At 47.2% G+C, this 26,527-nt stretch overlaps 3 protein-coding genes across 4 annotated transcripts in view; 2 read left to right on the top strand and 1 right to left on the bottom strand.

Moving 5' to 3' along the window:
• The window catches only part of PSME4 (proteasome activator subunit 4), a 44,124-nt gene extending 35,559 nt beyond the window's left edge, over positions 1-8,565 (top strand). The window contains exons 42-47 of the mRNA XM_038131849.1: positions 561-689; positions 1,279-1,434; positions 4,392-4,554; positions 5,357-5,490; positions 6,306-6,440; positions 7,057-8,565. Of these exons, the coding sequence (XP_037987777.1) occupies positions 561-689; positions 1,279-1,434; positions 4,392-4,554; positions 5,357-5,490; positions 6,306-6,440 (717 nt within the window). The 3' untranslated portion in view covers positions 7,057-8,565. The remainder of the gene's footprint in view (positions 1-560; positions 690-1,278; positions 1,435-4,391; positions 4,555-5,356; positions 5,491-6,305; positions 6,441-7,056) is intronic.
• Positions 8,566-12,027: 3,462 nt separating this feature from the next.
• Positions 12,028-16,980, top strand: GPR75 (G protein-coupled receptor 75). Its single transcript, XM_038131857.1, has one exon. It carries the CDS (start codon positions 13,533-13,535, stop codon positions 15,072-15,074), a length of 1,542 nt encoding a protein of 513 aa, XP_037987785.1. The 5' UTR covers positions 12,028-13,532; the 3' UTR covers positions 15,075-16,980.
• A 1,446-nt stretch (positions 16,981-18,426) lies between these two features.
• On the bottom strand, positions 18,427-26,496 carry LOC119698970 (toll-like receptor 2). Of its 2 annotated transcripts, none has more exons than XM_038131851.1 (2): positions 26,408-26,496; positions 18,427-21,656 (listed from the first exon to the last, which is right to left on the bottom strand). In XM_038131851.1, the coding sequence occupies exon 2, from the start codon at positions 21,653-21,655 to the stop codon at positions 19,031-19,033; it is 2,625 nt and encodes an 874-aa protein (XP_037987779.1). In that variant the 5' UTR covers position 21,656; positions 26,408-26,496; the 3' UTR covers positions 18,427-19,030. The 2 variants fall into 2 exon arrangements, with proteins under 2 accessions (XP_037987779.1, XP_037987778.1); XM_038131850.1 differs by lacking the exon at positions 26,408-26,496 and adding an exon at positions 23,219-23,336.
• Between the last annotated feature and the right edge of the window lie 31 nt (positions 26,497-26,527).

Genomic DNA, 26,527 nt, shown 5'->3' with positions numbered 1-26,527 from the left:
GAAGGGGGTGAAACTGGATCAGCCTTCCAACCCAAACCATTCCATAATTCTCTAAGGGACCTTGAGTTATTTTCTTTTGTTTCCTGACTACACAATTCTTTCTAAGCTGCTCCTGTTGTTCCTCTGATTCTTGTATTCTTTGAATCTGTGTCATCCAGTCTTACCCCTCTGAAATAATCCATACTTGTGTGCCCAAAGTGCACAAACATCAATAAATTACCCCACAGTAATCTATGTGACCATAAAATAAAGGCCCATTGAAGTGAAAGTGACCTTTGTAAAGCTTTGTCTCAGTTTTGGACCTGGATCTAAACTATAAAATTACTTTGGTTTGATACCAAGAGAATAGCAGTGGAACCAACATCTCCCCAGGATCTCTTGATCATTTACTGATAATATTTAATATTGTTTTTCCCAGCTAACCTCATCTTTCAGCATTATATTGACTGTATTTTTCCTAGACAGCTGTCCTTTCATGAGATTACCCTTGTTTTGAGGATTTTGCTGTCACCAGTGCCTATTTACTAACAGAGCTTTGTTCCCTCCTTGCTCTGGTTTAGATTGCACCTGTGGAGAACGACAACAGCTACGATGAGCTCAAAAGAGATGCTAAGATGTGTTTGTCCTTGATGTCTCAGGGTTTGCTGTATCCTCAGCAAGTGCCTTTGGTACTTCAGGTGCTAAAACAAGTGAGTGTGGTCTCAACAGCTTTAAGCTTCTTCTCATCTCGTGCATCCTCTGCTTCTTATTTAGGAGTACACAATATGATTCTAAGCAAATCAAATACTGATTTAGATCTGAAAGATTTTATTATTAGATTTTATTTAAAATACCAAGTGTTTTAAAACACTTAGTAAGTGTATCTTGCTGAACATTTAAGCCACTTACTTTTGATAACAAATGGAACAGCATTTTGATATATTAACATTTGGTTCAGTAGTGGATCACTATAAGTCTCCTCATGAGCATAACAGTTCAAAATCCAGTTTCAGAATGAGTCTTCAGCTAAAGAACTGCCCTTGAATCTGATTTTTTTTAAGAGTTTTACAATATATTTCTGTTGAACAATCTGCTTTGGAAGTGAAGCCTGTGAAAATTATTCCCTAAATAATAACTGCCTACTTTGGAAATAAAAGGTCAATGAAACAAAATTACCTGAATAAAGGAAGTTCTTTGCAACTGCCCCCAGAAGCTTTTTTCTTAAATATTGTTCACTTTTCATCAGGGGCCTGCTTTCTTTGACATTTTTTCCTTCTCACCCTGGTTTATTCACTGCAGACAGCAAAAAGCAATTCTTGGCATGCCCGATACACCATCTTAACCTACCTCCAGACCATGGTGTTCTACAATCTCTTCATCTTCCTCAACAACAGCGAGGCAGTCAATGACATCAGGTGGCTGGTGATAAAACTCCTGGAAGATGAACAGCTTGAGGCAAGTGATCCCTTCTCTGCACTCCTTTCACACCGTTGTTTCTTGGCCTTTGTCAAGTTTTATGGAAAATCCGACATGTAAATTAGTTCAGGAGGTATTTCTAGCTCAGCATTCTTCCTGCTTTGAAAATGAGCTTTATAGGATTTGTTTCTTTCATATTCATTCCAGGAAAACAGTTGATAATGAAGTACTCCAGTAGTGGAACTTTTTAAAAAAAACACTGCATTCCTCTTTTTCACAGAATGGTGCATTGCTTGGAGCTTGGCTTCAGTGCATGAAATAGGGATATTATTAATTCCACTATAAATGTGTGTTGGTAGAAAATTCAACATCCAAGGTCAAATCCCTTCCTGTGTGAAAAGTGTGTAAAATCACTTTATCACTCTGTAGGTCTGCCTCACATATATTCATACCATATTAATGACAAAAATACTCTTTATATTTCCATCAAGAACTACCTAGAACTGAGGAGCCTGCATTAAATTATGTGAATTTAAGTCATGTTTAAGCAAAGTTAAGAATCTTTAGTGTTAACCTCCTGCCTGGCCTATCTCCCCTGCACCATCATTTTCCCTGGTGTTTGTGCAGTTGCCAAATATCAACGAAATCCTACTTTTGGATGCTTTTTTCCTTGTAGGAGAAAGATTCAGCATCACCTTGCAATCCTACAGAAGTTGTTTGTCAGAACACTTACCTCATAATCTCACACCATTTTGAAAAATACCTTTTATTCACTTGAATGCAATTTATCGAGTTACCTTGAATGTACCAAATTATCTCTCTGCACCGCAGAGGTGCAAATCCAAAAAGCCCACCTGTGCTCATAACCACTCTGGATCATGCTGTTGCCATGGAAGCTTTCACTTTTCTCTGAAAAGTAATCTTGTTCTTTCTTGGTAATAACTGACAAGATGCAGTATCCTGCTGAGTAATTCCTGTGTGGTTTTTGGATGCTGGATTTTTAAGATGAGAATCATTGGCTTTCACTAGGATTTGGTGTCTTCGCTCTATAGAATTGAGGTTTTGGTTCTTGGATTTTAAGATACTTTTATTTTTTTGCTTATTCTGATACCAAGGGCCAGTCCTGATGATGGTTGTTTTAATATGCACAGCACTCAATGTCTTGATAAGCATTTTTCATATTGCACTGCAGTTTTATAGGAATGAGAGTATTTTCTCTCTGTTCAAGTAGCTCCTTGCAACTTCTGCAGTTGGGTTTGGCTGGTGCTGTTGAGTGGTTTTGTTCTGATTCTGCTGCACTTTTATAGACAGTGATCAGTCCTTTCTGATCAAAAAAACTCAAACCCCATAGGTGATGGGGAGACTCCTCTCATTTTGATATTGTGTATTTCATCATGAGTGTGATCATTTAGAAATTATTTAGTGCCAGAGGTGGTGAGTGATCAGCTGCTTCGTGAATGATTTTAAAGACTTTGCTTCCAGGTGCTCCTCACAGCAAAGTGTTCCTTCTAGCTGGGTGATTAATTTAGAAATTAAAGTGGTTATAGTACAGGGAGTAGGGATGTAAATGAGCCCAGCTCTCCTGAGAGCTCGCTCACTTCCCAGCCGAGCTGCTTTGTGTCTGGCTCTTGTATTAGCACATCATGTCTCATTTAATAGCTCAGCTCTTCAGGGACTCACAATCTGCTGATAAACAACACTGCCAGCCTCTCACCTCATCCTTCCTCCTTCACTGTCAGCAAAGTAGATCACGTTAGAAATAGTGCCTTGTAGAAATTTAAATGGAATGGGTCAGAGTCTCAAGAGCTGATTTGAACTTCCTCTCTTTAATTATTGCAGCTCTTGCAGCTGTACTTATGGCTTTGTGAGGCTCAGAACATCATGTTCAAGGACGTAATTTATTATTATAATCTGCTGCACTGGATTCAGAGCAGGTGTTTGTGCTCCACAGAGACAAGTGTTCTGTTTGCAGTTACCTGTGACAGAATGTACCTATCAAAAATCTGGTGGCAGCATCTCAACCAGTTGATTTGGTTTGCAAGTTTGTAGATGTTGGGAGGCTTTTGTCAGAATGTAATTATGGGAAGTGGGAGTGAGTTTTGGAGGGTCTCCCAATTTAAATTCAATTTTACACATCTATTACTTCCTGGTTTGGGGAGATTTGAGGAGATGAGAGAAATAAGTAACACCGATGGGTTAGTCACTTGTTTTTAAAAGCAAGGATGAGTTGTCTCTACTTGGAATTCACTAACAAGGTGCTGTGGCTTGTTTAAAAAGAATGGAAAAGGAGATCTATATTTTGAATGGCTTGGCAATTAGATGAAAGCTAAGTTTAGTCTTGTTCTTTGCTGTTTCTGTGTTACCCTTAAGAATGTTTTTCCAACCTGGGTTTCTGGTTTTATTCATGTAGTGCAGAGATCTGGTACTTGAGGAAGTTCTATGATGCTGGAGCATTGCAGAACAGAGTTGTTGATAATAAAGTTTGTTTTGTTGCTTATTAATGCAGCATCTGTTGTGTCTTTCAAAGAATACTTGTGCTATGAGTAGAACAGAATCAGTTGAGTCTCTGGAACATTCCTCCTGCCTTTTCTTGGAAAAGCTCTTCTGCTTTTGTGAAAAACTAAATGCTTTTGAATAAAGCCCTCTTTAAAACTGATGTCAGTAGAGAGCCTGTTAGCAATTGCATGAGCAGGTTGATAATTTGGCCTCGGTCAATGTTTGTTTTTAAACTTTCTAAAGCTCTTCTGTTGACAGTGGAGTTAAATTACATGATTTCCTTGAGTAGCAGGTCACCTTATGGCAAATTTTGCGACGCTAGTTCTGTATCACAGCAAAGCGTGTTTATTAATTTTAAAGAGCTGTCTAATAAACTACTAATAGCAGGATAATACTTTAAAGGCTTTTGCTAAGCAAGATTTGCACACTGGGGTTAGTGGGGTGTGCTTAAAAGGGCAATAGGGCATAAATAAATTGTGTTGTGTCCCACGTGTGGCCAGGTGAGGGAGATGGCTGCCACCACGCTCAGCGGGCTCCTGCAGTGCAACTTCCTCACCATGGACGGGCCCATGCAGACTCACTTCGAGCAGCTCTGCAAGATGAGGCTCCCCAAGAAAAGGAAGAGGGACCTGGCCTCAGTGGGGGACACAATTCCTTCAGGGGGTAAGAAAGCAGCTCAGGAAGAAAATCGGTGTTTTGGGTAACATAGACTGCCGTAGAATTTGATTTGCGACGTTAATGGTAAGAATACACAGCAAAGGCAAATATTTTGATGATGTATTCCTATGTTAAATTATTTTCTTACTATTTTAGAATTAACATTAAAGAGGTTTTTCCAGTTCCCAGAGATAAGGATGCAGATGATGAGGGATAGCAAGTTCCTCAATAAATAAAGTCACAACATAGTTTCACTCCTTGCCCATCTTACCTTCTATTTGTTAGCAGTGTGCGGTTTTTATTCTAAAAAAACCAAACAACAAACTCAAAACAACCAACCAAAAAATAAACCAGAGCAAAAACTCCCTTAGTTAACCCTGATTTGGAACTTTGGCTTCTGCCTGGGCATTAAATGCATCTGAGTTGCAGTCATTTGACCCAGAAGTTTGCTTTCCATATTGTCAAGTAGTTTTGGGATTTGAGAAAACACTCTGAATGCAGAAAGAGGGAACATGGAGATGTCGTTCATGAGTTAGTCATGAGTTACTTTGAGAGAGGGAAGCTCATTTGAAATGTTTATAAAGTGTCCAGCAGTTGCAGATTGATTCCTATTGGAAAGAGGTGTAAAAAATTAGAGATAAGAGAATGAATCTGGGATTCTGAGTAAAGAAGCAGAGCCAATCTGGAGGTCCATAAGTTCATGTCTGAAGAAATCTCTGAATTTCTACAGAGCTGGAGGTCTCTGCAGTGCCACGGGTTTGTTGCTGATTTTCTTTAACTGAGGTGGGTTGCTGCCCTGCTTTTGCAGACCTGGTGAAGCGCCACGCCGGCGTCCTGGGGCTCAGTGCCTGCATCCTGTCCAGTCCCTACGATGTGCCCACCTGGATGCCACAGCTCCTCATGGATCTCAGTGCCCACCTCAATGATCCCCAGCCTATTGAGGTAAAAACACAGCAGCTCTCAATTCAACAGAACGCAGCTGAATACCCGTGACTCATTCTTAGTTCTCTTTTCCTAGAAAAGCATAGGAACCTATTAAGAAGTTTAATTTCTGCTGCTTTTTACTAAATGACTCCTAATAGTTTTAAAGCACGACCCGTTTTTAATTATTTTTTGTGGTAGATCTGTCCTTGCTTTCAAATTTAAAGGACTAAACTGAAAGCTGCAAGAACTATATTTATAATGAGGAAGTGGGCTTTTTTCATTAATGATGTCCCTTTTGTGCATGCCATTCTAGGAAACGTCAACCTGAACCAAAACACCAGTCTGGAATGTTTTAAATTTAGTGTTATGAGCTGCCCTAGAAATAAGTTTTTAAAGAAATCATTGCCTTTAACTCTTATTGTTTTGCCCTGTCTGTTGGGTTTTGTTGACTGTGGCTGTTTTAGCCAGAGGAGTGAGATGAAGAATTCCTTTGATGTTTTCAGACCAAAAACACCCTTTTGAAACAGCCAAGAAAAAGGCAGTGGGGGAAAAGCACTTGGCTTTTATTTTATGAGAATCTCCGAATGTTTCCTAGCTCAAAACTGTCGGCCCAGGAATCCTTTTTATAAGAATGTTGGAGTCATGACCCTGGTCAAAAGGGTGAAACTGTGAAAATTAAAACCATGGGCTGAATTCCCCAGAGCTCTCCTATCCTCTGGGTCTGCTCCAAGCCTTGGTGGTATTGAGCAGTGGCGTTTGCTGTCTCCAACGTTGGTTTTGGTGTGGAGCTATGGTCCCTGGCTGACAGAGCTCCATCCCACTTGTGCTGGCAGATGACGGTGAAGAAGACGCTGTCCAATTTCCGGAGGACCCACCACGACAACTGGCAGGAGCACAAGCAGCAGTTCACAGATGACCAGCTTCTGGTGCTCACTGACCTCCTGGTTTCACCCTGCTATTATGCATAGGTGGGTCAGCTGATGGGCTTTGCCATAAGCTTCACCCTTAGGAATTCTACTCCAGAGTCAGGAAGAATCCTTAACCACAGGGAAAATGCTGCAGCCGAATTTCTGGCCCTTGGCATCTTCCAGTGGTTTTGGTCAGATTTATTTTGGTTAAATATTTTAAACATTGCCCATCTTTCTGTGCATCCCTGTGCTTTGCTGAGACATTTACACTTCTTTTCTTGAATATTGATCTTCCTTTTCTCCATTTTCTGCCAGTTGGCTGCCTTTTAAATGCCTGGCAGTGCCCCTAAAGTGCTGCTTTGTTCTTCTGATGCCTCTGAGGACTTTACACCACCCAGTCCAGGCTATCACCTACATCTCAGGATGGGGAATGGCTGCTACCACTCGGTTTCCTCTTCCACACTCTGGCTTTGCTGCCAGGGCTCTTCACACAGGCATGTCCCCAAAGAGTGAATCCATTCCTGGGGTTTCTCTTTGTTACACTACAAGACTCCCATCTCTGTTGTATTGTGATGTTTTGTGACAGTATTCCAAGAGAAGCTTTAATTTGTCTTTTCATATGAACAAGAGCATGAGGCAATATTTGTGTTTTGAACTCTTTCTTCTTTCTTTTCAGGCTTCTCCTGGGGAAAATGAGGATATAGGAATTTTTCTGCAAAATAAAGGAAACTCAAAAGAAATTGATCATGTAGAGAACTTTGTGCTGGAAATCCTGATGCCTAATCAAAACTACTGTTAAATACAAACGTAGAGACCTGGTTCTACTCAAAAGGAATTTCACCTCCCCAGGGAGCAGCCGGGGGAGCCCCGAGGCTGCGCCTGCAGGGCCTCATCGTGAGTCCATGGCAAGACCCTTCTCCTTGGCCTGCATCACACATCAGTCTTGTTTCTGCTTCCTTGCACACAGTGACCTACACTGCACATCCCTCACCCCCTTCTTCTGCCCCTGTTCCCGACATTAAGGATGTGCAGAACCAGAGAGTGCCGCAAACCGGAATTTTCCCAGTGGAGCTCTCCAATTCTGCCGATGCAACTCCTCCCCCAGTCCATACACAACCCCAGGAGCCTTCCTTCCTCAGAGTTTTATTTTTCACTACTGGGATTTGAGTACCATCCAGTCCACCTCAGGGCAGCATTGCCTTTTTGTATTCTCTCCCTTGTGCAAATGTAAATAGCTGAGCTCTGTGCAGTGCAGGGGTGGCAGGACGCAGCATGGGCAGCTCCTGCTGCCTGGCCAGGCCTTCAGGGGTGTCTTGACCACGTGTGGAATAAAAAAAATCTATGATTCTCTGCATATTTTTAAGGGGGAAATGGGTATTTCCATGTAATTAGAACCCACAGATAGGAAATGGACTGTTGGTGGTGGTTGAATTCACGGAATGAAATGTATGCACAGTGTGGAAAGGCAGTTTTTAACAGTGTATTCTCCTAAAGATTGAGCAAACATATCTTGTTTGAAGATTGTGGAAGCTCTGTGTTTTCTTGCCTGCAGCTTTGTTAAGAGACTGGTATCGATTGGCTGTTTAACAAGCTGTTTAATATGTGTTACATAGTTGTAAAAGACTGTATAAATTGTAGAGGCATTGCATTGACAAAACATTGTACAGTTTGCAACCTTTTACATAACACCATTGTGAGATTAATTTGTAAAGATTCATATCTAGATGTTAATACAGTAGTGGTTCTGGCTTTTGTATCAAAACAAATGCCATTCTTAGTTTTTTAAATTATTTTCTTTAACCGAATCTCTCTTTGTGTCTGAGAGGGTTTGTTTTGCTTTTCCTGTATCTCATGTCTGTGTCTCATTCAGATTTTACTGCAACACGTGTGGCCATTTCTCAATGCTGACATCACATATTCTGGCGTGATCCATTCATAGAACGTGAGGTACACGGAAATAACTCATAAACTGGTGTGTGTTTCATCTTTCATGCAAAATCCCCCAGGAGCACTGAGACCTTTGTGTGGCTCATCCCAAATTTCCAAGCACAGCAGTGCTCCTGGGGCAGTATTTAAGGAGTGTCAGCACACGGATGTAACCACTGTATAGCGTAGTGCCAAAATTATGATTTCAATTGTGTATGTAGTTTAAGACCCAATAAATGGACTGTTTGTAACTACTGCATCTCCCTGTATTTCTAAAGAGGAAATGTGTTGGTTTGAGACTGAAACCTCAGGTTTTTACAGTGCTTTTGAGCTTGGATGAGGCCTGTGTTTGTCCTGGGATTTGGTAAGGAGTTAAGGCATCATTAAGGGTTAATTAAAGATCTTGTTCTAATGTCTAGGAAATCAGCTTTTACATTTATGGAAAAATATCTTGTGCCAGGAAAACACCTGTTAACTTCTGAGAACTGGAGAAACTAGTTTTTGTTGGAGAGAGGGTTTTGCTGATGGAATTAAATCTTTACAAGTGATGGAATTAAATCTTTACAAGTGATGCCTTTGCTGCAGAGGATCATCTTTAAAGGATCCTTGGCTGATGAAGTGTTGGAGTAGATACTGCATGTGCTGTTCTGCAGCTCTGCTGCTTTGTGCTGTACTTGGGAATCTCTTTCCTTAGTCAGGGTGTAGCTGGAATTGGTTGAGGATTCAGTGCACTGTAGGGAATCATGCTCTGGTCAGGAGTAGTATTAATTCCCAACACGTTATAAATCAACAGTAGATTGCTTTACCCAAAGAGATCCTTTAGTAAATACAGCAAAATATTCAAGATACATTTCTATAAGATAAAACACACCTGTGGTAGTGTGAGCAAACTTGTGCTGGTTGAGTTTTGGTGAGGGAAGGGTTGTTAGTCTCGTCCTGAAAGTGCAGGAACAATTTTTTTACCACCAAATACCACAACTCCAGTACTGGATTTATTCCCAACTTTCCCCAAGCAACACCCACATCCTGAATTCTGAACTTTCACCACTGATGTCTTTTACTGTCTTTTCCCTGAAGCTGTCAAGATAAACCAACTGCAGTACCTCAGTCTGGAGAGGGAGAGATTTCTAGGATGAGAAGAGAGAATTTTTCCCCTTGGAACAGGAAAGGAGATGGAAAAATATCTTGAGCATAGTTTGATAGCCTGGACATCCTTAGTGACCACCTGTCAGACTGCAATGATAACCTGTGACCATCATGGGGAAGCACCAAAGAAAGGCAAAGATGTAAGGCAGAATTTGGGAGGTTTGGGAGGTGTTTTGGTTTGTTGAGGTTGGGGTTTTTGTGTTGGACTTTTTGGGGGTTTGGTTTGGTTAATAAATGCTCAAGTTGCCAGTGATGTACTGCTCAGTGACTCTTGCTAGACCATTAAGTGGTGTGATATCCCATATTTCCGTAATCAGGTGGATGATTTTTTGATATCATATATATCAAAATATATATTTGATGCTTATTTTGATATGTAAGAAAATTTCCAAGTAGGCAAATTTGACTTTTAACCTGTGCTGTACCTGTGGTACCACAGTCTCAGCGCTGGTGGATTGTGTTGCTAACAAGTTCATGAATGGATGGATTTGAGTTTTAATTAAAGAGGCAAAGGGATGAAGTTCCTTATTTCTGGTATATTATGACTGTATTCCTGTTATGTCCAGGTATCTCCCTTTCCCCCTTCTCACTTCCTTCCCAGGCTGCTGGGACTGCTGTGCTGGGTGCACTGGATGATGTGATGATGTCTCCTGTCAGTTTTTCACAGTTAGGCATCCCCAGCATCCCACACCCTGCTCAGTCTCACACTTCCTTCCACAGCTTCAGGCTTCCCGGAATCCTGCAGCAGAGCCTCCAGCTCCCTTTTCCCCAGGGCTGTGGAAAACACAATAATCTGGTAAGATGCAAGGGGGAAAATAAAGCCCTGTGGCAACAGAAGGGTTTGCTGGCCACTGTCCTGGGAAGATTTTAACTCTAACCCTGCTGTGAGTTACCAGCTGATGTGTTTTGCATCCTCATAGCATCCTGCAGTACCTGAAAGGCAACTTCTGGGAATTTCTAATAAAAGGAAGGGGACTTAACCTCAGCCTGCTCTAGACTTCCCACTTGCCAGCAGGCAGAGGAATCCCTACTCCAAGGAAGGGGTTCCAGGTGGTTAATCCAAGGCAAGGTCCTCAGGGCATTGGTGCAGTGGTAGTTACAGCCTGGTTTAATGCCAAAGACAAACTCTGTGCAAGATGTAAAATATTGGTGAGCAAATTTTGCTGCTGCAGATGGAGCTGGACACGCACTTCCCTTGGGGACTATGAGATGCCATCATTTCTGATTGGCTTTTAGCAAAGCCAGCAATAAACCAAATAAATTTGCTCTAGCAATAAGTACAGTCATATTACAATAAGTCCAGGTAGAAGCCCAGCTGAGTTCACCCTGAAAGTATTCTGTTAAAAGCTTTTCACTGCTACTCTTATTTATTCTCTCCTGGCTTTTTTTTTTTTTTTTCCCTGGGTTAATTTCCCCTTTTATTATTCCAGCTGCTTTCCCCTAGAACTCTTTTGTTAAAATCATAAGATACAAATCTTTGGCTGAGATGAGGACAGATTTCAACAATTAAAAGTAATGTCCAGCAAATATCTGCAAAACACTTGTCAAAAATGCCTTAGGAACATTGCTTCTCCTATAGAGAGCACTGGATTTTTAAGTGCTTTTTAAGTAATTTAAGGCATCAAAGTTTAGGGAAATTTAAAAAATTGAAGTTTTTCAAGTAATTTAAGGAATTAAAGTTTAAGGAAAGGCTTGGCTGTTGCAAAGAGAAAATACCTTGTACCTCGTGCAAGGTAAGTTTTGCTCTTGTGATTCCTATCTTGCAAAACACACTTTCTTCCACTACTTTCCTCCCCCACCCAAACTTTGGTAATTCTTTTAAAAGCTAGAAACTCCTTTTTAAAAGGGACAGACTGGTGAGACACTTTGCTGTGCCACAGGGGCTGGGCAGGGCTTTGTGCTCCCATGGAGATCCTTTTTGCCTCAGCTCATTCCCTTGCTCCCTGAGAACAATCCCTTCTCGTTTTCTGCTGGAATGTTTAAGGCTTGCAGGCTTGAACCAGCTACAATTTCCCCTCCGTTCAAGCCACAGTTAATAACTCTAGAGGGGTAAAACAACCAAACCCCACTCTTGCACTAGGGTAACATTTTGTCAGTCTTGTTCAATCCCATCTTTAAGCGTCCTCTAATGTTTATAAATAAGAAAATTCAAGGAGGGAGGTCCAGTTTTGTCAATGAAAAAGCAACTCTTACTCATGAGGGCCAAGATTCACCCACAGATTTCAAATTAACTACGACTGGCAAACAAAAATACAAGTGAGAGGAAATAAAGAGAAAGCCAAGCTGAGAGAGGACATAATTTGAAGCCACAGAAAACCATGTTTTGGGTTTTGAACTTTCCCCCTCTTGTATACAACCAGTTTAAGGACAAAATCAAGCCAAAATGCACCTGCTCAGGCTGCAAGGCTCTGCTGCAGCCAGCTGCTGCATTTGCCCCAAGAACAAATCCACCCCTGTTGCCACTGGTAGCGTGTTTAGCAGGGCGAGGCTCACAGGCCAGGCTGCTGTCACCAGCCAGAGCATTATAAAAATATTGCTCTGGGGTTTAGAAGGATTGTGTTGAAAAAGAAGCAGGCAGGTGGCACTGGGAAGCTTTCAGGTATCCAGCTTGCACACTTGTGCCTGTCTGGATGGTTCTACAAAGCACCTGGGGTAGGGGATGGTTATTAAAACAATAGATTAATGTATATATAATGAATGTAAGACAAGTGCATGCTTAAGTCAGAAATACTGGCTCTGCTGTATTTCCATAATGCTTTTGTGCCTTGTCTGGCTGGATTTTGGTCTCTTCCACCTGGATCTCCAGTGCCATGGAGGCCCTTCAGCTGTGTCCGCCTCGGAGAACTGAGCGTTTCCTCACCCTCACATCCCTGTGAGTACTTCAAAACCATCCTTTTAATGCTCAGCTATCTAGCACTCTCCATCACTACTAAGTTTGTGATAGCAGTTGGCAGTTAACAGATAAAGAAGTGATGCTGAATGTTTTCCCTCCCCGCGGGAGCACAGAAGGTGCTTTGCCTTTGCTTCTGAGCAAACACAAAGGGCAGCCTGGCCCCACTTAGCTGGCTCAGGAGAGGGATGCAGAAGTGCAAGCAGGCAGGAGCAGCATGCAGAGCTCTGATGTTGATGCTGAACAGGTTTTGGGTTGAGGCAGGTGTTTTGTTGGTGCGCAGTCAGCACAGATCCTCTGCTCTGGGTGGACCCTACCTGGAACACTGCGTCCAGCTCTGGGTCCTGGTGCAGGAAGGAGCTGTTGGAGCGAGTCCAGAGGAGGCATGAAGTTGATCAGAGAGATGGAGCAGTTCTGCTGTGAGGAAAGGCTGAGAGAATTGGGATTGTTCAACCCGGAAAAGAGAAGCTTCAGGCTGACCTAACTGCAGCCTTCAGTACCTGAAGAAAACTTACAGGAAAGATGCGGCAACACTATTTACAAGAGCATGGGACAGGACAAGGAAAAATGGGTTCAAATTGAAAGACAGTAGGTTCATATTGGATATTAGGAAGAAATTCTTCCCTGTGAGGGTGGAGAGGCCCTGGCACAGATTGCTCAGGGAAGCTGTGTCTGCCCCATCCTTGGGAGTGTCCATGGCCAGGCTGGCCAGGGCTTGGAGTAACTGGGCTAGTGAAAGCCGTCCCCGCCCGTGGCAGGGAGAGGAACGAGATGGTCTTGCACTCCAGTCCCCTTCCCTCCCGAACGCCCCTGTGATTCTCTAGACCACGCTCCGTGCTGCTCCACCCGCTCGCATCGCCGCTGCTCCCCGAGCTGGAGCGGCGGGCGCGCAGCGCCAGCGCGGCTTTGGGAGCCGGCTCGGTGCCGCCTCCCGCGGGCCCGCCTGTGCCCGCCGGTGCGGAGAGGCTGCGGCTGTGCCCCCGCCGCCCGCCCCGGCTCGGCCCCGCCGCGGCGGAGGAGCGGAACGGAGCGGGGAGGGGCCGGGCCGGGCGCCATGGCGGGGCGGGCGGCGCTGAGGCGGCGGTGAGCGGGCGCTGAAAGGGCCGGGCGGGAGCCCTGAGGGGGCGGTGAAGAGGCAAGGTGGGAGCCCCGCGGCGGCGATGAGCGGGCTGTGAAGGGGCCGGGCGGCGATGAACGGGTCGGGGCGGCTGCCGGCCGGGCCCGCGGAGCAGCTGGGCGCGAACGGCAGCGGCCCCGCGGAGCTGCGGGAGGGCACCCACGCCGCCACGCTGGCCGCCTGCGCCTCCCTGCTGGCCCTCGTCTTCTGCCTCGGCTCCTACGGCAACCTCATCGTGCTGCTCTCCTTCTTCGACCCGGCCCTGCGGAAATTCCGCACCGACTTCGACTTCATGATCCTCAACCTCTCCTTCTGCGACCTCTTCATCTGCGGCGTGGCCGCCCCCATGTTCGCCTTCGTCCTGTTCTTCGGCCCGGCCCGCGGCGTGCCCGGCACCTTCTGCTTCACCTTCCACCTCACCAGCTCCGGCTTCATCATCATGTCGCTGAAGACGGTGGCGGTGATCGCGCTGCACCGGCTGCGCATGGTGCTGGGCAAGCACCCGCACCGCGCCGCCTCCGCGCCCTGCTCGCTGCTGCTCACGCTGCTGCTCTGGGCCGCCAGCTTCACCCTGGCCACGCTGGCCACGCTGCGCACCCGCGGCTCCCGCCTCTGCCTGCCCATGGCCAGCCTGCCCCGCGGGCAGGGCAAGCTCATCCTCTACCTCTACGTGACCGACTTCATCTGCTGCGTGGCCGTCGTGTCCGTGTCCTACGCGATGATCGCCCAGGCCCTGCGCAGGAACGCGCGGGCGAGGAGCTGCCCTCCCGCCGCGGCCGTGGGCACCCCCAGGGCTCTGCCCTTCGCGGGGCCCGGGGCCGTGCCCGCTCTGTACAGGACCCAGAGCTGCAGCAAGCCGCCCCACGGCCACGCCAAGCTCGCCGGCCGGCTGCCGCTGGCCTCGGCCGTCAACCTGGCCGCGGCCAAAGACTCCAAGGCGGTGGTGACGTGCGTGGTCATCGTGCTCTCCGTCCTGGTGTGCTGCCTGCCCCTGGCCATCTCCTTGGTGCAGGACATGCTGTCCGGCAGTGGTGGCTTTGTGCTCTACCAGTTCGAGCTGTGTGGGTTTACCCTCATTTTTTTCAAGTCGGGACTAAATCCCTTTATATATTCCCGCAACAGCGCGGGGCTGCGGAGACGCATGCTCTGGTGCCTGCAGTACGCGGCCCTGCTCTTTTTCTGCTGCGAGCACAAGACGAGGCTTCGAGCCGTGGGCAAAGGCAGCCTGGAGGTCAACAGGAACAAGTCGTCCCACCACGAGACCAACTCGGCCTACATGTTGTCTCCGAAGCCTCCGAAGAAGGGCTTGGAGCAGGCGTGCGGCGCCAGCCACTCCAAGGACAGCGTGCTGAGCCCCAAGGCGTCCGCGGGGCAGCAGCAGCACTACGGGCAGAGCAGCTCCACGCCGATGAACACGCGGATCGAGCCCTACTACAGCGTGTACAACAGCAGCCCCTCGGCGGAGGTGAGCACCCCGCACAGCCTGCAGCCCGCGGGCTCCGCCTTCGCCTTCGCCAAGCCCTGCGGCGCCGCGCTCCATCGCTCCGGCAGCGGGATGGCACTCCGGGACTGCGGCGCCGCTCCCGCCAGGCTCATACCGCTGCCCTCCGTGTAGCCTCGGCACCACCCGGCCCTTCCAGAGGGCCCCCCCGCTCCGCTTCGGGGAGGAATTGCTGCAAACTCCGCGATGCTGCTGCCAGTGAATAGAAACACCGTTCCCGTTTGCGTTGGAAGCAAACGCGGGGCTGTCGCCTCCTTGGACATCCCGTGCAGAGCCAGCGAGGGGGATATTTTAGATTTGGAATTGTTGCACGAGGGTGGTTTTGTTACTAAGTTTTACTGCTGGGCAGGTAAAAAAAAAAACCTAGATGCCATGATTGTGTGGTTCATTATGTCATTAGGCCGGGTTGGACAGGGCTCAAAGTAACCTGGGACAGGGGAAGGTGTCCCTGCCTGTGGCATGGGGTGGAACTGGATCATCCTTAAGGTCCCTTCCAACCCAAACCATCCTATGATAACACCAGGTTTTACAGATACCTTGTATTTTCAGGAAGGAAGAATTGGGGAGATGCTTGGTAGTATTTGAGTTTAAACTCTTCCCATTGCAGGAGGTTGGAAGAATCAATGTTTTTCAGTATTAACAAAAGTCCTTTATGTTCACAGGGTGAAACCCTGCTTCTGTTGAGATGAATGGCAAAATTTCTGTGAACTCAGCTGAAGTTCAGCATTTCAGTTTTGGCTTCTTCAAGTGGGACAAGGCTTTGTTTGGTCGGTGCTCTGTTTCCACTGGGGAGGGACATTTGGGAAGTGTGGCCCTGGGATAAACCTCTGCAGTATATATATTAATACCTGCTGGGCCTTGCCTTTAATGATGGTGGCATTCTGTATCCCAAAATAATTTGGAGAAGTGTTTTACGTCTGATAGAAATAACCATGCACTACCTAATTATTTGCATTACTTGAGGGTAAAGATGAATTTTGCAATATTGTGTGACTTATACACCAGGAGGAGCACAGTCACCTCTGGAATTCCCTAACTGGTCAGCTGTCAGGCACAGAGTCGTGTTGCTGCTTGCTCTTGTGCCCATGACTTTGTATAAATTGGGATTTGGCCGTTCCTGACAGTCAGAAGTGACAGCTGTTAACATTTCTAAAACCAGAATGACAAGTTTTTTGAGTTAAGCCTAACATCAGTTTGAGTTCATCTGTCTGTTTAGAAATTTTGTCTGTTTGTCTACACAGTGAGCAAATAACAGAAGTTAAGTATTTTTTTAATAAATTCACCCGTTTGTGTTGTATCTTATTGTGGGAGTTCCCTGGGAGACAGAACAATTGAGGGGCATTTAAATTCCCCTGAATTTCCCCCTGTCTAATTTAAGTTAGACTTTTCTTGCTGTAAGTGGCCAGATCTCTTCCAAACAAGCAATCACCTTTCAGCTTCTGTGGACTTCAGCAGAGCCTCAGTGTCTCCAAAATAACTGTGCCACAGGCTTTTGATGCCTTGCTCGAGGAAAGTGCCACATCTTCAGGAAAATGACAGTGATGGGACCGTGATTTGTTACTTTAGAAACAAAAAATGTCCACATCATTGCTGTCTGTGAGTTGTTGGTTCAGGCTTTTTGTTAACTAAACTGTTCTCAAGATTCTCCTGGAACACTGTTCTTTGTTTAACACTGGATATGAATTAATTCTGAATAATTCAAACCAGCTTTCTTGCAATAAAATCAGTGTGAACAACTTTCTAATACAAATGTAAAATGAAAATTATTTCCAAAGTCTTTTCTCTCTGCCCAGATTTATTTTTCTCTAAATGAATAATGTGGTTCTTTTTAAACTAGGCATAAAAGATAATGAAAATATCTTGTTTGACTGTTATGTATTTGAACTTCTCTTCAGTACAAATCATACTGGAGGGAAAAAATATCCACGAGGCAGCTTTGGGGGTTTGCTGTGTGTATGTGCAACTTCTGTGCCATTAGACCACATGAACTTCATCACATGTTTGAAAATTAAACCACTCACACCTCATAAAACATTTGCATTGGGTTTTCATGTGGAAGTAAAGCAAGAAGGGGCCAAGCAGGAGGTTTTATTGCCTTTGTGTGACAAAAGAACTGAAATCCCATCAAAGCTCTTTGCGATTTGCTCTCTCTTAACTCCTGATGCCAGCTGTGCCCTTAACACCACCGGTGTAATTAATATTGCTGTTAACCTGTACAGCATCACAGTGCCAGATAGGAAAGTGCAACACCTTTTAATCTGCTTTTAAGTTGCTTTTCCAGCTGCATTTACAGTTGCAGCCGTACTAAATAGCTGTTTTGTGGGAGGTTCACGGGTGTAGTAAATCCACATTGGATTTTGAAAGCAGGTACAACTTTGCAGTGAATCATTGACTGAAATAATCAAATTTTTGATAAGGTAATTGGTTTAGACTCTTCTGGAGTATAACTTCTCCTTTTTTTTTCCCCTTAGTCTCTTCCATCAGAAGCCTGCTGAGCACAGAACCAGCAAAGCTCCAGTAAAGAACCAGTAAAGAGTCGCTGCAAGGTTAACAGGAAGCAGTGGTATTGAGAGGGAAGCAGCAGAATGTGGAGGTGGGAAATGTGTGGGAAGAGAGGAAGTGAGAAATGTGACCACTGAGTGCTTTAGAAAGAGGAAAGCATGAAGGTTAATAGAAAAACAAGTGATTAATTACTTGTGGCTCATTAATCTCATTAACAAGTGACTTCTGGTTGCTTAAATGAACAAAAATATTTCATATTTTTATAATTCACAGTCTTTTTAAGCCCTAGATCTCTGTGGTGAAGAGTTGGCTTTTTCAGCTGCCGGCCTGCACGATTGTGGGTTTTATCCTAATATATAAAACCTCAAAGCTGATGATGCCAAATAGTTTTGCTGAGGAAAGGTGGGTTTGCAGTGAGTTCCAAGGGATCTCTGTCAATGGAGAAGCTTGTTGCATGTTCCCCCTTTTGGCAGCAAACCGGTTGGTATTGGTCTTGTTTTGTCACAGCAGAGCCAATTCCTTTTCAGAGTCTGTGTTCCAAACATGCTGCATTCCTGGACTGGGGATTTTCTACTGGGAACTTGTTTGTGTTTGCTCATCATAGGAGCAAGTCCAAGCCATGCTAAACCAAATAATTTGTTCTCACCTGGTGTTTATTTTCTGTCAACAGTCTGTTGATTTCCCTTGAATGTGAAAGCTGGATCAGCTGAACTTCTTTCGTTTTTTCCCAAGTACAATAAATAAAATTGTCACGTGGCACTAGGTGAGGGCAAGGCCCCTGCAGAGGTAGAACTGAATCCATTGGAAATGGGTCAGGGTGACTGTGTAAGGTGGAACTTGCCTAAATCTAAACAACCATGTACAGAACTTGCTTATCCCCCATATGTTTGTGATTAAACAAAGCTCACCCCAGCCATTTAACAGCAGACACCACCACACTCAGCTGGTCCTTTTTTTACTGTCAGGTTGTACATTTTATTCTGAATTTACAAAAGATTTTCAAGTCTCGTCCCTTCCAGCAGTCACTGAACTCAAAGTCTGTAGCAGAGTGGGTTTAGCCTCTCTCAGAGGGCCAAATTAAGTCAATCTTTACTCTTCCCTTGCCAAAGCACAGAAAGGAGCTGCTCCCTGTGCACCAGCATGGTTTGTGGCTCTCTTACCTGCACACAGGGCGTGTTCCCACCTTAAGCTGTCCCAGAACTGGGAATCTGTAGTCCAGTCCTAAGACACCTCTTCTCACTGGCACCGTCTCAGGAAGGCAGCAAGGACATGCAGCGTGACTCGAGCAGTTCTTCCTTTCAGGCGACATCCACAGCACTTAAAGAAACGCTGGGAATAGCTGGACGAATTCAAGCATCCAGGAGGAAAAGGCTTTTTATCAGTGCTCAGCTCTCATCCCTTCAGGATTCTTTATCAGAGGGAATAACGAGTGTGCTGCAGTCCCCCTAGGAGCCTCTCCTGGGACTGACCCAGACAAACCCCTGGGCGTCACAGCAGCCTTTGTGGGAGGTAAATGTTTTTATCTGACCACAGGCTTTCCAGGCACAGCCCTCAGAGTTCCCTGGGTCTCATTCCAGCTCCTGCATTTCCAGAGCAGATCCGTTCTCCGCTCTCACGAGCGGCTCGTTGTTTGTTTGTAGGACAGCTTTTAGCTGATGCCAGAACATTTTCTGCTTGTGTTCCTCAAGGCTCCACTTCAAGTACGTTTTCCTTCTCAGCAGTTTCCTGAGTTTGCTGAATTTCTGTGGGACGCTGTGGGGTGGGAGATCTTCCAGCACAATCATGATGAGGGAATCCAGGTTTTCGTTCAGGACCCGGTGTTCGGCAAAATACAGCTCGTACTGGCACCAGCAGCTGTTCACAAAGCTGGGAGAGAGAACAAAAAGCACTTTATGGCTGTTCTCTATGCAGTAAAAAATGTTCCCAAGCACAGGATGCCCTGGCTTGAAATCCCTCTCATGGTAACATATCCTGAAGCCGTCATTTTCCAGCTTTTTCAGCAGGTTCTCTTTGGTCCAGTCGGCATCGTGCTCGCTGTATGAGATGAAGGCGTCGAAGAGCTTGTTCTCTGGCCGCTTCTCATACTGCTTCCTCTTGGCCATGCACCAGTACCAGCCCATCCTGACGTACCAGGGCCCGTCCAGCCGCCAGCAGAGCGCGGTGAGGGCCAGCACGGCCAGGCTGGCAGCGCCAGCAGTCACGGCCAGCTGCACGCCCAGGGAGCAGCGCAGCAGCGTCAGGCGGCTGCTGCCCACCGGGGAGCCCCGGCGCTCCGGGGGAAAGCTGCACCTCATGGCCTCCCTGCCCCTGATCTCCAGCTGGGGCTCGTGGAGGTAGACGTTCACGAACCAGTACAGGTCACAGGTACAGAAGTAATGCTGCCCTTGGACAGTCAGAGCCCTGAGGCTCGTCAGCGGGCCGAACGTGGCCTCCACAATGGTGGTGATGGCGTTGTCACTGATGTCCAGCTCGACCAGGGAAGCTGGGAGAGAGCCACGCTGCAGAAAGGAGATCTTATTGCCTGATAGGTTAAGGTACTTCAGCCCTGGGAGGGACGCCCCGAAGCCATCGGGCAGTTCTGGGATCAGGTTGTGGCTGCTGTCCAGGCTGGTCAGTGCAGGAAGGTGGCCGGCAGGCTCCAGACGTGTGATCAGGTTCCCAGAAACATTGAGGTGTTCCAGCTTCTCCAGGGCAGAAGTTAAGGACAGCACCTTCACCTTGTTTTTACTAAGATCACACTTTTTTAAGGCTGATGGGAAAACCTCCATGTGTATACCCATAATTTTGTTATTTTGAATCCTAAATATCGTTAAGTTGGAGAGGGATTTCAGACTGGGGGAGATGACTTTGATGTCGTTGTTGCTGATGTCGAGGTGCTGCAGGGAGCGGGGGAAATCGGGAAGTACAGAAATGTGGTTGCTGCTGAGGTCCAGAAATAACAGTTCTTCCACTGTGTCAGCAAACCACTCTGGCAGCTCCACAATGGAGCAGTTGGACATTCCCAGGTGTTTCACTTTCTCTGGAAGGCTTTCAATGGGTGTCCCAACCTCCTTCCTGACAAAGGAGAGGGCGTTGGTGTACACAGTTCCAGGGGGAGGGACACACGTTGGACGTGTATTCTCGCTTTCTGAGAACACTGTGTAGATGAAGTGGTTTCCTTGAACATACATTTTTTCCAAGTTCAACAATTTTTGAGCAAAATTCAGGGGTATTTGGCTGATGTTGGTGAAGGACAAATCAATTTCCTTGATGGTGGAAGGGAGGCACAGCGTATCCAGGCTGTTGATGGGGTTGTGGCTGATGTTTAGGAACAAAAGCTGGTGGGATGGGAACTCACAGATGGACTTAGGATCCAGGATGTTAATGGTTAACTTGTTGGAGCTGGCATCGATGGACAGCGTGTTTTCCATGTGGAAGAACAGGGAAAACAGAGACAGAAGGTCCATTTCCACGTTGTTGTGACTGATGTCAAGCTCCAAAATCCTGTCCAGCTGGGCTTTGCAGAGATGGTCATCCAGTTTCAGCATCAGCTCGTCCTGGGTGAGGTTGCTGTGGGACAGGTTGAGTGTCCCGTTGATGGGAGTTCCACAGAGGGTGGGCTCAGGTGTGGCTGTGGGAGGGGCTGTTGTGTTCCTCTCTCCCCTCCGAAGAAGATTCCCTGGGCTTCTCCTGAGCCTGGGGCTAAGGATTTGCAGGAGAGACAGAACTCCAGAACGTGACAGCTCCTCTGCAGGAGCAGAAGGCTCCAGAGCAGCCCCTGAGGATCTGCCAGAATTCCTGGAAAGCTGCAAAGACCTCGGAGCTTTGCCAGCGGGTGAAAGCTTCAGGTGGGGTGGGAGATCTGACAGAAGCAGCTTCTCATCATTAAATGATAAATCCACAGAAACCAGGCTGAGCAGACTCTGGAATGCTCCAGGCTCAACAGCCCTGATCCGATTGTAGGAGAAGTCCAGAACTTCCAGCCAGTCAAATCCTTCCAAGTCTCCCTTGGTAATGTTTTCAATGACATTGTGTGAGAAATTGAGAGCTCTTGCTGTTTTTGGAGCTCGTGCTTCTGAGACAGAGGAGAGATTTGAATAGGAGTAGTTATAAACCTGGAGGGCTGGGGGTGTTCTCCACATTAGGAATCCGTGTGCCTGGCTGAGTAAGAAAGGAATGAAGTAGAAATGAAGGCAGCCAGGAGGGATCCTCATCCTGGAGAAAATAAACGTTAAATCCATCATTATAATATGTCAATGAATACCCTTAAAATTAATCCAGATTTACTTGAGGTCCAGAAATTTTTTCATTAGTTGTATCCATTAATCCCTTTTTATCCAGCAAAATAAAACACATCTTACTTCAGAGTAAGAAAGAAAGAGAGAGCGTCAGAGAATGATTTGAAGGAGAGCACTATTCATTGGAATTCCTGGTAGATAAAGTCTGAATTTTCCTTTATTTTCTCTCCCAGGCAACCCCTGCAATACCATCTTCCTCCTGCAAAATCTGTGTCTTAGGCTGGAAATGCAAGATGTGGCCGGGAGGCTGTGCATTCTGTTGCCAGCTGTTAGAGGTGGGGCAGTTATCTTCTGTTCATTGGGCAGTTTTCTTTACCTCTTCCACAACCAATCCTCCCTCTGGGGAGATCTCTTCTGCTCATGGGCCACTGAGTGTCCCCGCATGGCTGATGAAATTCCATCATCCCACTGGGAGATGCTTCCCCCCAGGAGGGGAGCCAAACATTCCTACCTGGATAGAATCTGACATTTGGAATCCCACTGGATTCCCAGAGGAGCAGCTTTCTTCTTCACTGGATTCCCAGAAGAAGACCAGGCCCATCTACACCACCCCTGGAGCTTCAGAGGAAAATTCCACCCTTCTCCAGGATCCCTGCTCCAACAGAGCCACCCCTGGCATGCAGGAGGGCTGCAGCCACCATTGAATGGGACTGCTGCCACCATCTGACCCACAGGGTGCCAGGTCATATTCTGACTCTGTCAGTGTTGTTTTGTATTACTGCATTTTTATTTTGATGTTTCCCACCAAAGAACTGTTATTCCTACTCCCATATCTTCGCCTGAGAGCCCCTTAATTTCAAAATTATAACAATTTGGAGGAAGGGGCTTTGCATTTTCCATTTTAAGAGAGGCTCCTGCCTTCCTTAGCAGACACCTGGCTTTTCACACCAAGACGATTTGAGATGCCCTTCATGGCTCTGCAGGACTCAGGTTTTGTGTCTCCCATCCCAGTGCATGACAATCAATTAAGTCTGACCCCCTCCAAAACCTGCTCAGCCACTTCAGTGACTCCCAAAGGAGCACCGCTTGATTTCGTGACCCCGGATCTCCCCCTGAGCCAGCCCCGGGGCTTTGCTCTGCCCTGGAGTTACCAGTGCCCATTTGTTTTGCCTTACCCATCAGAGTAAGTTTTTTCTGGGAGCAGGATATGGGAGGCAGCCAGGCGAGGACACTGCCCCAGTGCCCCACAGCATTCCCAGTGCTGGGAGCGTCGCTGTCCCGGGTTTCTGTCACCAGTCCCTGACCCTGCTGCTCCAAGCCTTTCCCTGTGAGTGACCTGTGTCACCAGAGTCCCCTTTGCTGCCCACCCGGTTTAACTGAAGGGAAGGGACATCAGTGACTTCCCAGCTCTGTCCCCCACTGCCAGCAGGACCCGCAGCCCACCCCACATCCCGCAGGAACCCCCGGGGTCTGAAAAGCATCACCAAACAGCTCCCTCCTGGCTTCCAGCCCCCCTCCCATCCCTCTGACCCCTTGTACCTGCTCTCCTGGGCTCTCCTCCCTCGCTTTCTGCTGCCTCGGGTGCCTTTTGTGCAGCTGGGAGCGGAGCCGGACCGCCCTGCCTCGCCCCCTGCCCTGGGCCCCGAGGAGGAGGAGGAGGAGGTGCCGGAGATGATGCTCCCCGGTGAAATCCGCCAAGTTTTCCCCTTGGCTCCGCACTCGGGCGTTGCCCAACCCGTGCCCGAGGGGGAAATATAAAGTGGAAGTTGCTCGTTTAATGCATCACAGCGTCTTCCCCAGGGGCTGCCTCGGCCTCAGCATCACAGGTGGGGGGGAAGAAAGTGAGAAACCGAGCTCAGCGAGGAGGGCATGGGCTGGCCAGAATCCAGCAGGGACAGACTGCAGGAATGCTGAGGGAGCTGCGAGTGCTGCTCCCAGGGGAACACAGAGTAAAGAACGGAGCAACCCCCTGATACTGTGGTCATGCTCTGCCAAAAACAACACTGCTGAGGGGAACAGAGCCAAAGGAATGATCCAGATAAGGCTGACTCCGGCTTCATTGACTCAGAAATTCAGGTTACTTGTGCTGTTAGCCCATGCTGGTGGCCAAAGTCACTCAAACTCCTCATAACCATGAAATGACATCAACTGTAACTTCACCTTTGCCTCTCCCTCAAAGAAAATAATGTAAAAACAGCTTGAGTGGGGAGGGGGGTCAGAGGAGAGGCCATCACACATCCTGGGGTCAGGCAATGCCCCACAGGGACACCTGGGTAAGAACCCTACTCTAAATTATTGCCTGGAGCTTTCACTGGGGTCAGACCTTGCCTTTATATCGCTTCCACTCTTTTGCAACCACCAGTGACTGGAAACACTCACAGCAGCGCAGAGGCCCCTCTGTCCAGCCCTGGGGGCTGGAAAACCCAAGGTGGTTTGTGCTGTCTGTCTGTCTGGTCTGAGCAGGCACTCCCCTGCCGCGGCAGGTTCTGGGAATTGCCCCACAGTCATCCCTTCTTCACACAGATCCCAACCCGTTTCATGAAAGGACAGGAAATTGATAAGTTGGGATGTCAGGGAAGATTTTTGCTCCTGCTGTCGGTGTGGGATGACACCCTGTAGCTGGACAATTCTCCATCTGAATACATGGTGCTGCTCATGAGCCCTGGGCTGGGCTGTGCTTTGGGAAAATGGGACAGCTGCATCCTAGCACAGGGGCCAGCAAAATCCCAGAGAGACTCAATCGTGGTTGGAAGGGACAGAGTTAAAAAGGCAGCTTTTCGGTACGAGCACAGTTATTCCACCAACTCCCTGTGCTGGAGTTATTCTGTCATTTGTTTCGTCCAACAACCTCTCTGTGTATTTTTTTAAGCAACTTCTTGTTTTGGGAACTGAGGGAAAAAGCAGGACACAAGAAAGGTCTGAGTGAGCAAGGAAGGTCCACACCTTGTGGCCAAGAGCAGGACCAGTGCTTTAATTCCCAAAACAGGTCATGTGCCCCTTGTCCTGTCTCTCTCTGCAGGGAAAGCTTTTTTGTGCACTGGAAATATTGTTTAACGGAGGAGAGCTGAACCTGCACAGGAGCTGCCCAAATCCAAACAGGATCAGCACCAGCTTTGAGGAGGCCAAACCTCACAGGAGCTTTTCTTATTAAGGTGGGCTCAGATTTAGGTGCTGGATAAAAATGTAAGATACTTATAACCTGGAAATGCACTTGTCTGTGTGAAACAGCTCTACTTCCTGAAGGTGGAGGAGCAAATCCAAGCCAGCTGTTGGTCACGAGGGGATGGGAGAGGAGGGGGAGCAAAACATGTTTCTTTTGGAGGTGGATGTGGGTGCTGGGGCAGCCCAGATTCCAGGCAGGAAGAGCTGTGAGCATGGAGCTTCCTGCGCAAGGGGAAGTCGGGGCTGAGGAACACCTCGAGGAAACCCTTGAGTCGAGGGTTTGCCAAGAGCCTGTTTGCTCACATCATGGCAAAAGCTGCTGTTGGGAGGCACCAGGTGCTGTGACTTCTGAGTCAGGGATGTGCTTCCCCCTCCCGCCAGGGAGTTCCCCGCCACGAGGGGAACTCTGACATTCCACGAAATAGCTATTCTGGGCTTGCCCTCTGATCTAATCACCACAAGGAGGGATGTGCAGGAAGAGCGACTGTGCTGTGCTCCCTTCCCTGGCACAGCCTGAGGGATGCTGAGGCTGCCCAGAGCTGGGTGGCTCCAGCCTTTCATCAGGGCAGCCTTGATCCAAAATAAAACCATCCCAAGGGATTCTGCAGCTCAGAGGGGATCCAGCCAGCCTCTTGTGCAGGCAGCAGCAGGTGAAATGCTTTCTTCTTTTCCTGCTCTGTGTTGGCTGCTGATTCCTCTAGCAGGCAGGAAGGCTGGGAATGGGGGAATCGGGGTAGAAGACTGTTCCATGGGGAAATAACCTATGTAAAAGACTCTTCCCCCTTTCCAGCTCCCTCTGCCACCTCGCTGAGCCTCAGAAATTGGGATATGAGCAAGAGCAGTCAGCGTCAATTAAAATGCCAAGTCACGGTGCTGCTGCTGTTTGGGTTTTCTGCTTGGTGAGACACTAAAACAGGTTCTGTTGCAACAGTGCAGCAGCTCAGGGGAGTGTTTTGGGCATTATTTGCCCACTCATCTGCCACGAGGCTGGCAGGTTCCTGCCCTGCAGCCATCAGAAATTCCTGTGCCTTGCACAAGGGCTACAGAAAGGAGAAGCGTGGTGGGCACACGGAAGTGACCAACAGGCACCGACCGGACACTGTTGCTACATCCCCAGACGTTTGAGGCTCTGCTGGGTGTTGGCCATTACAAACTTTTTCAAAAATATCATGTAAATCTACTTCAGATCCTCCTGTCAGCAGTATTTCAACTTATCTGATCCCTCCCAATTTACTTCTAGGAATGTCCAGTGCCAGCAGATTAAAACTTCCCAAATGTTCTTGGCGAGGTAGACACGCTACAGGGAACTGGACCTGGTGGCAGGAAGGATGTGCAGCAAAATAACTGTATGAAGATGAACCCTACAGTGTTATATATATATAAATAAATAAGCTGAATGTCCTGGGAAGCAGCCCAGAAATAGCAGCTGAAGAGGGATGAAGAGCAGTGACAAGAGAATACAATTCCCAGCAGTTAGTGAGGTAACATTGGTGTTGGGAGGCAGCAGGAACAGTAGGAAAACCATGAGTGGTGCTGCGGCTCCCGAGCGGGAAGCGCTGGCTTCACCTTTTCCTTCTGTTGGCAGCTGAACTCCTCTCTTGAAGCTGCAGTTGTTTTTGTGCCTTTTCCGAGTTGAGTTTTACACCTCAACAATGGCATCGACGAGGGGGGGACGTGCCACACACG

Source organism: Motacilla alba, chromosome 3 (genome assembly GCF_015832195.1).
Source record: "Motacilla alba alba isolate MOTALB_02 chromosome 3, Motacilla_alba_V1.0_pri, whole genome shotgun sequence".
In the NCBI taxonomy this organism is placed as follows: domain Eukaryota; kingdom Metazoa; phylum Chordata; class Aves; order Passeriformes; family Motacillidae; genus Motacilla; species Motacilla alba.
The sequence above is the reverse complement of the archived record's forward strand: the minus strand, read 5'-3'. Positions and strand labels throughout refer to the sequence as shown.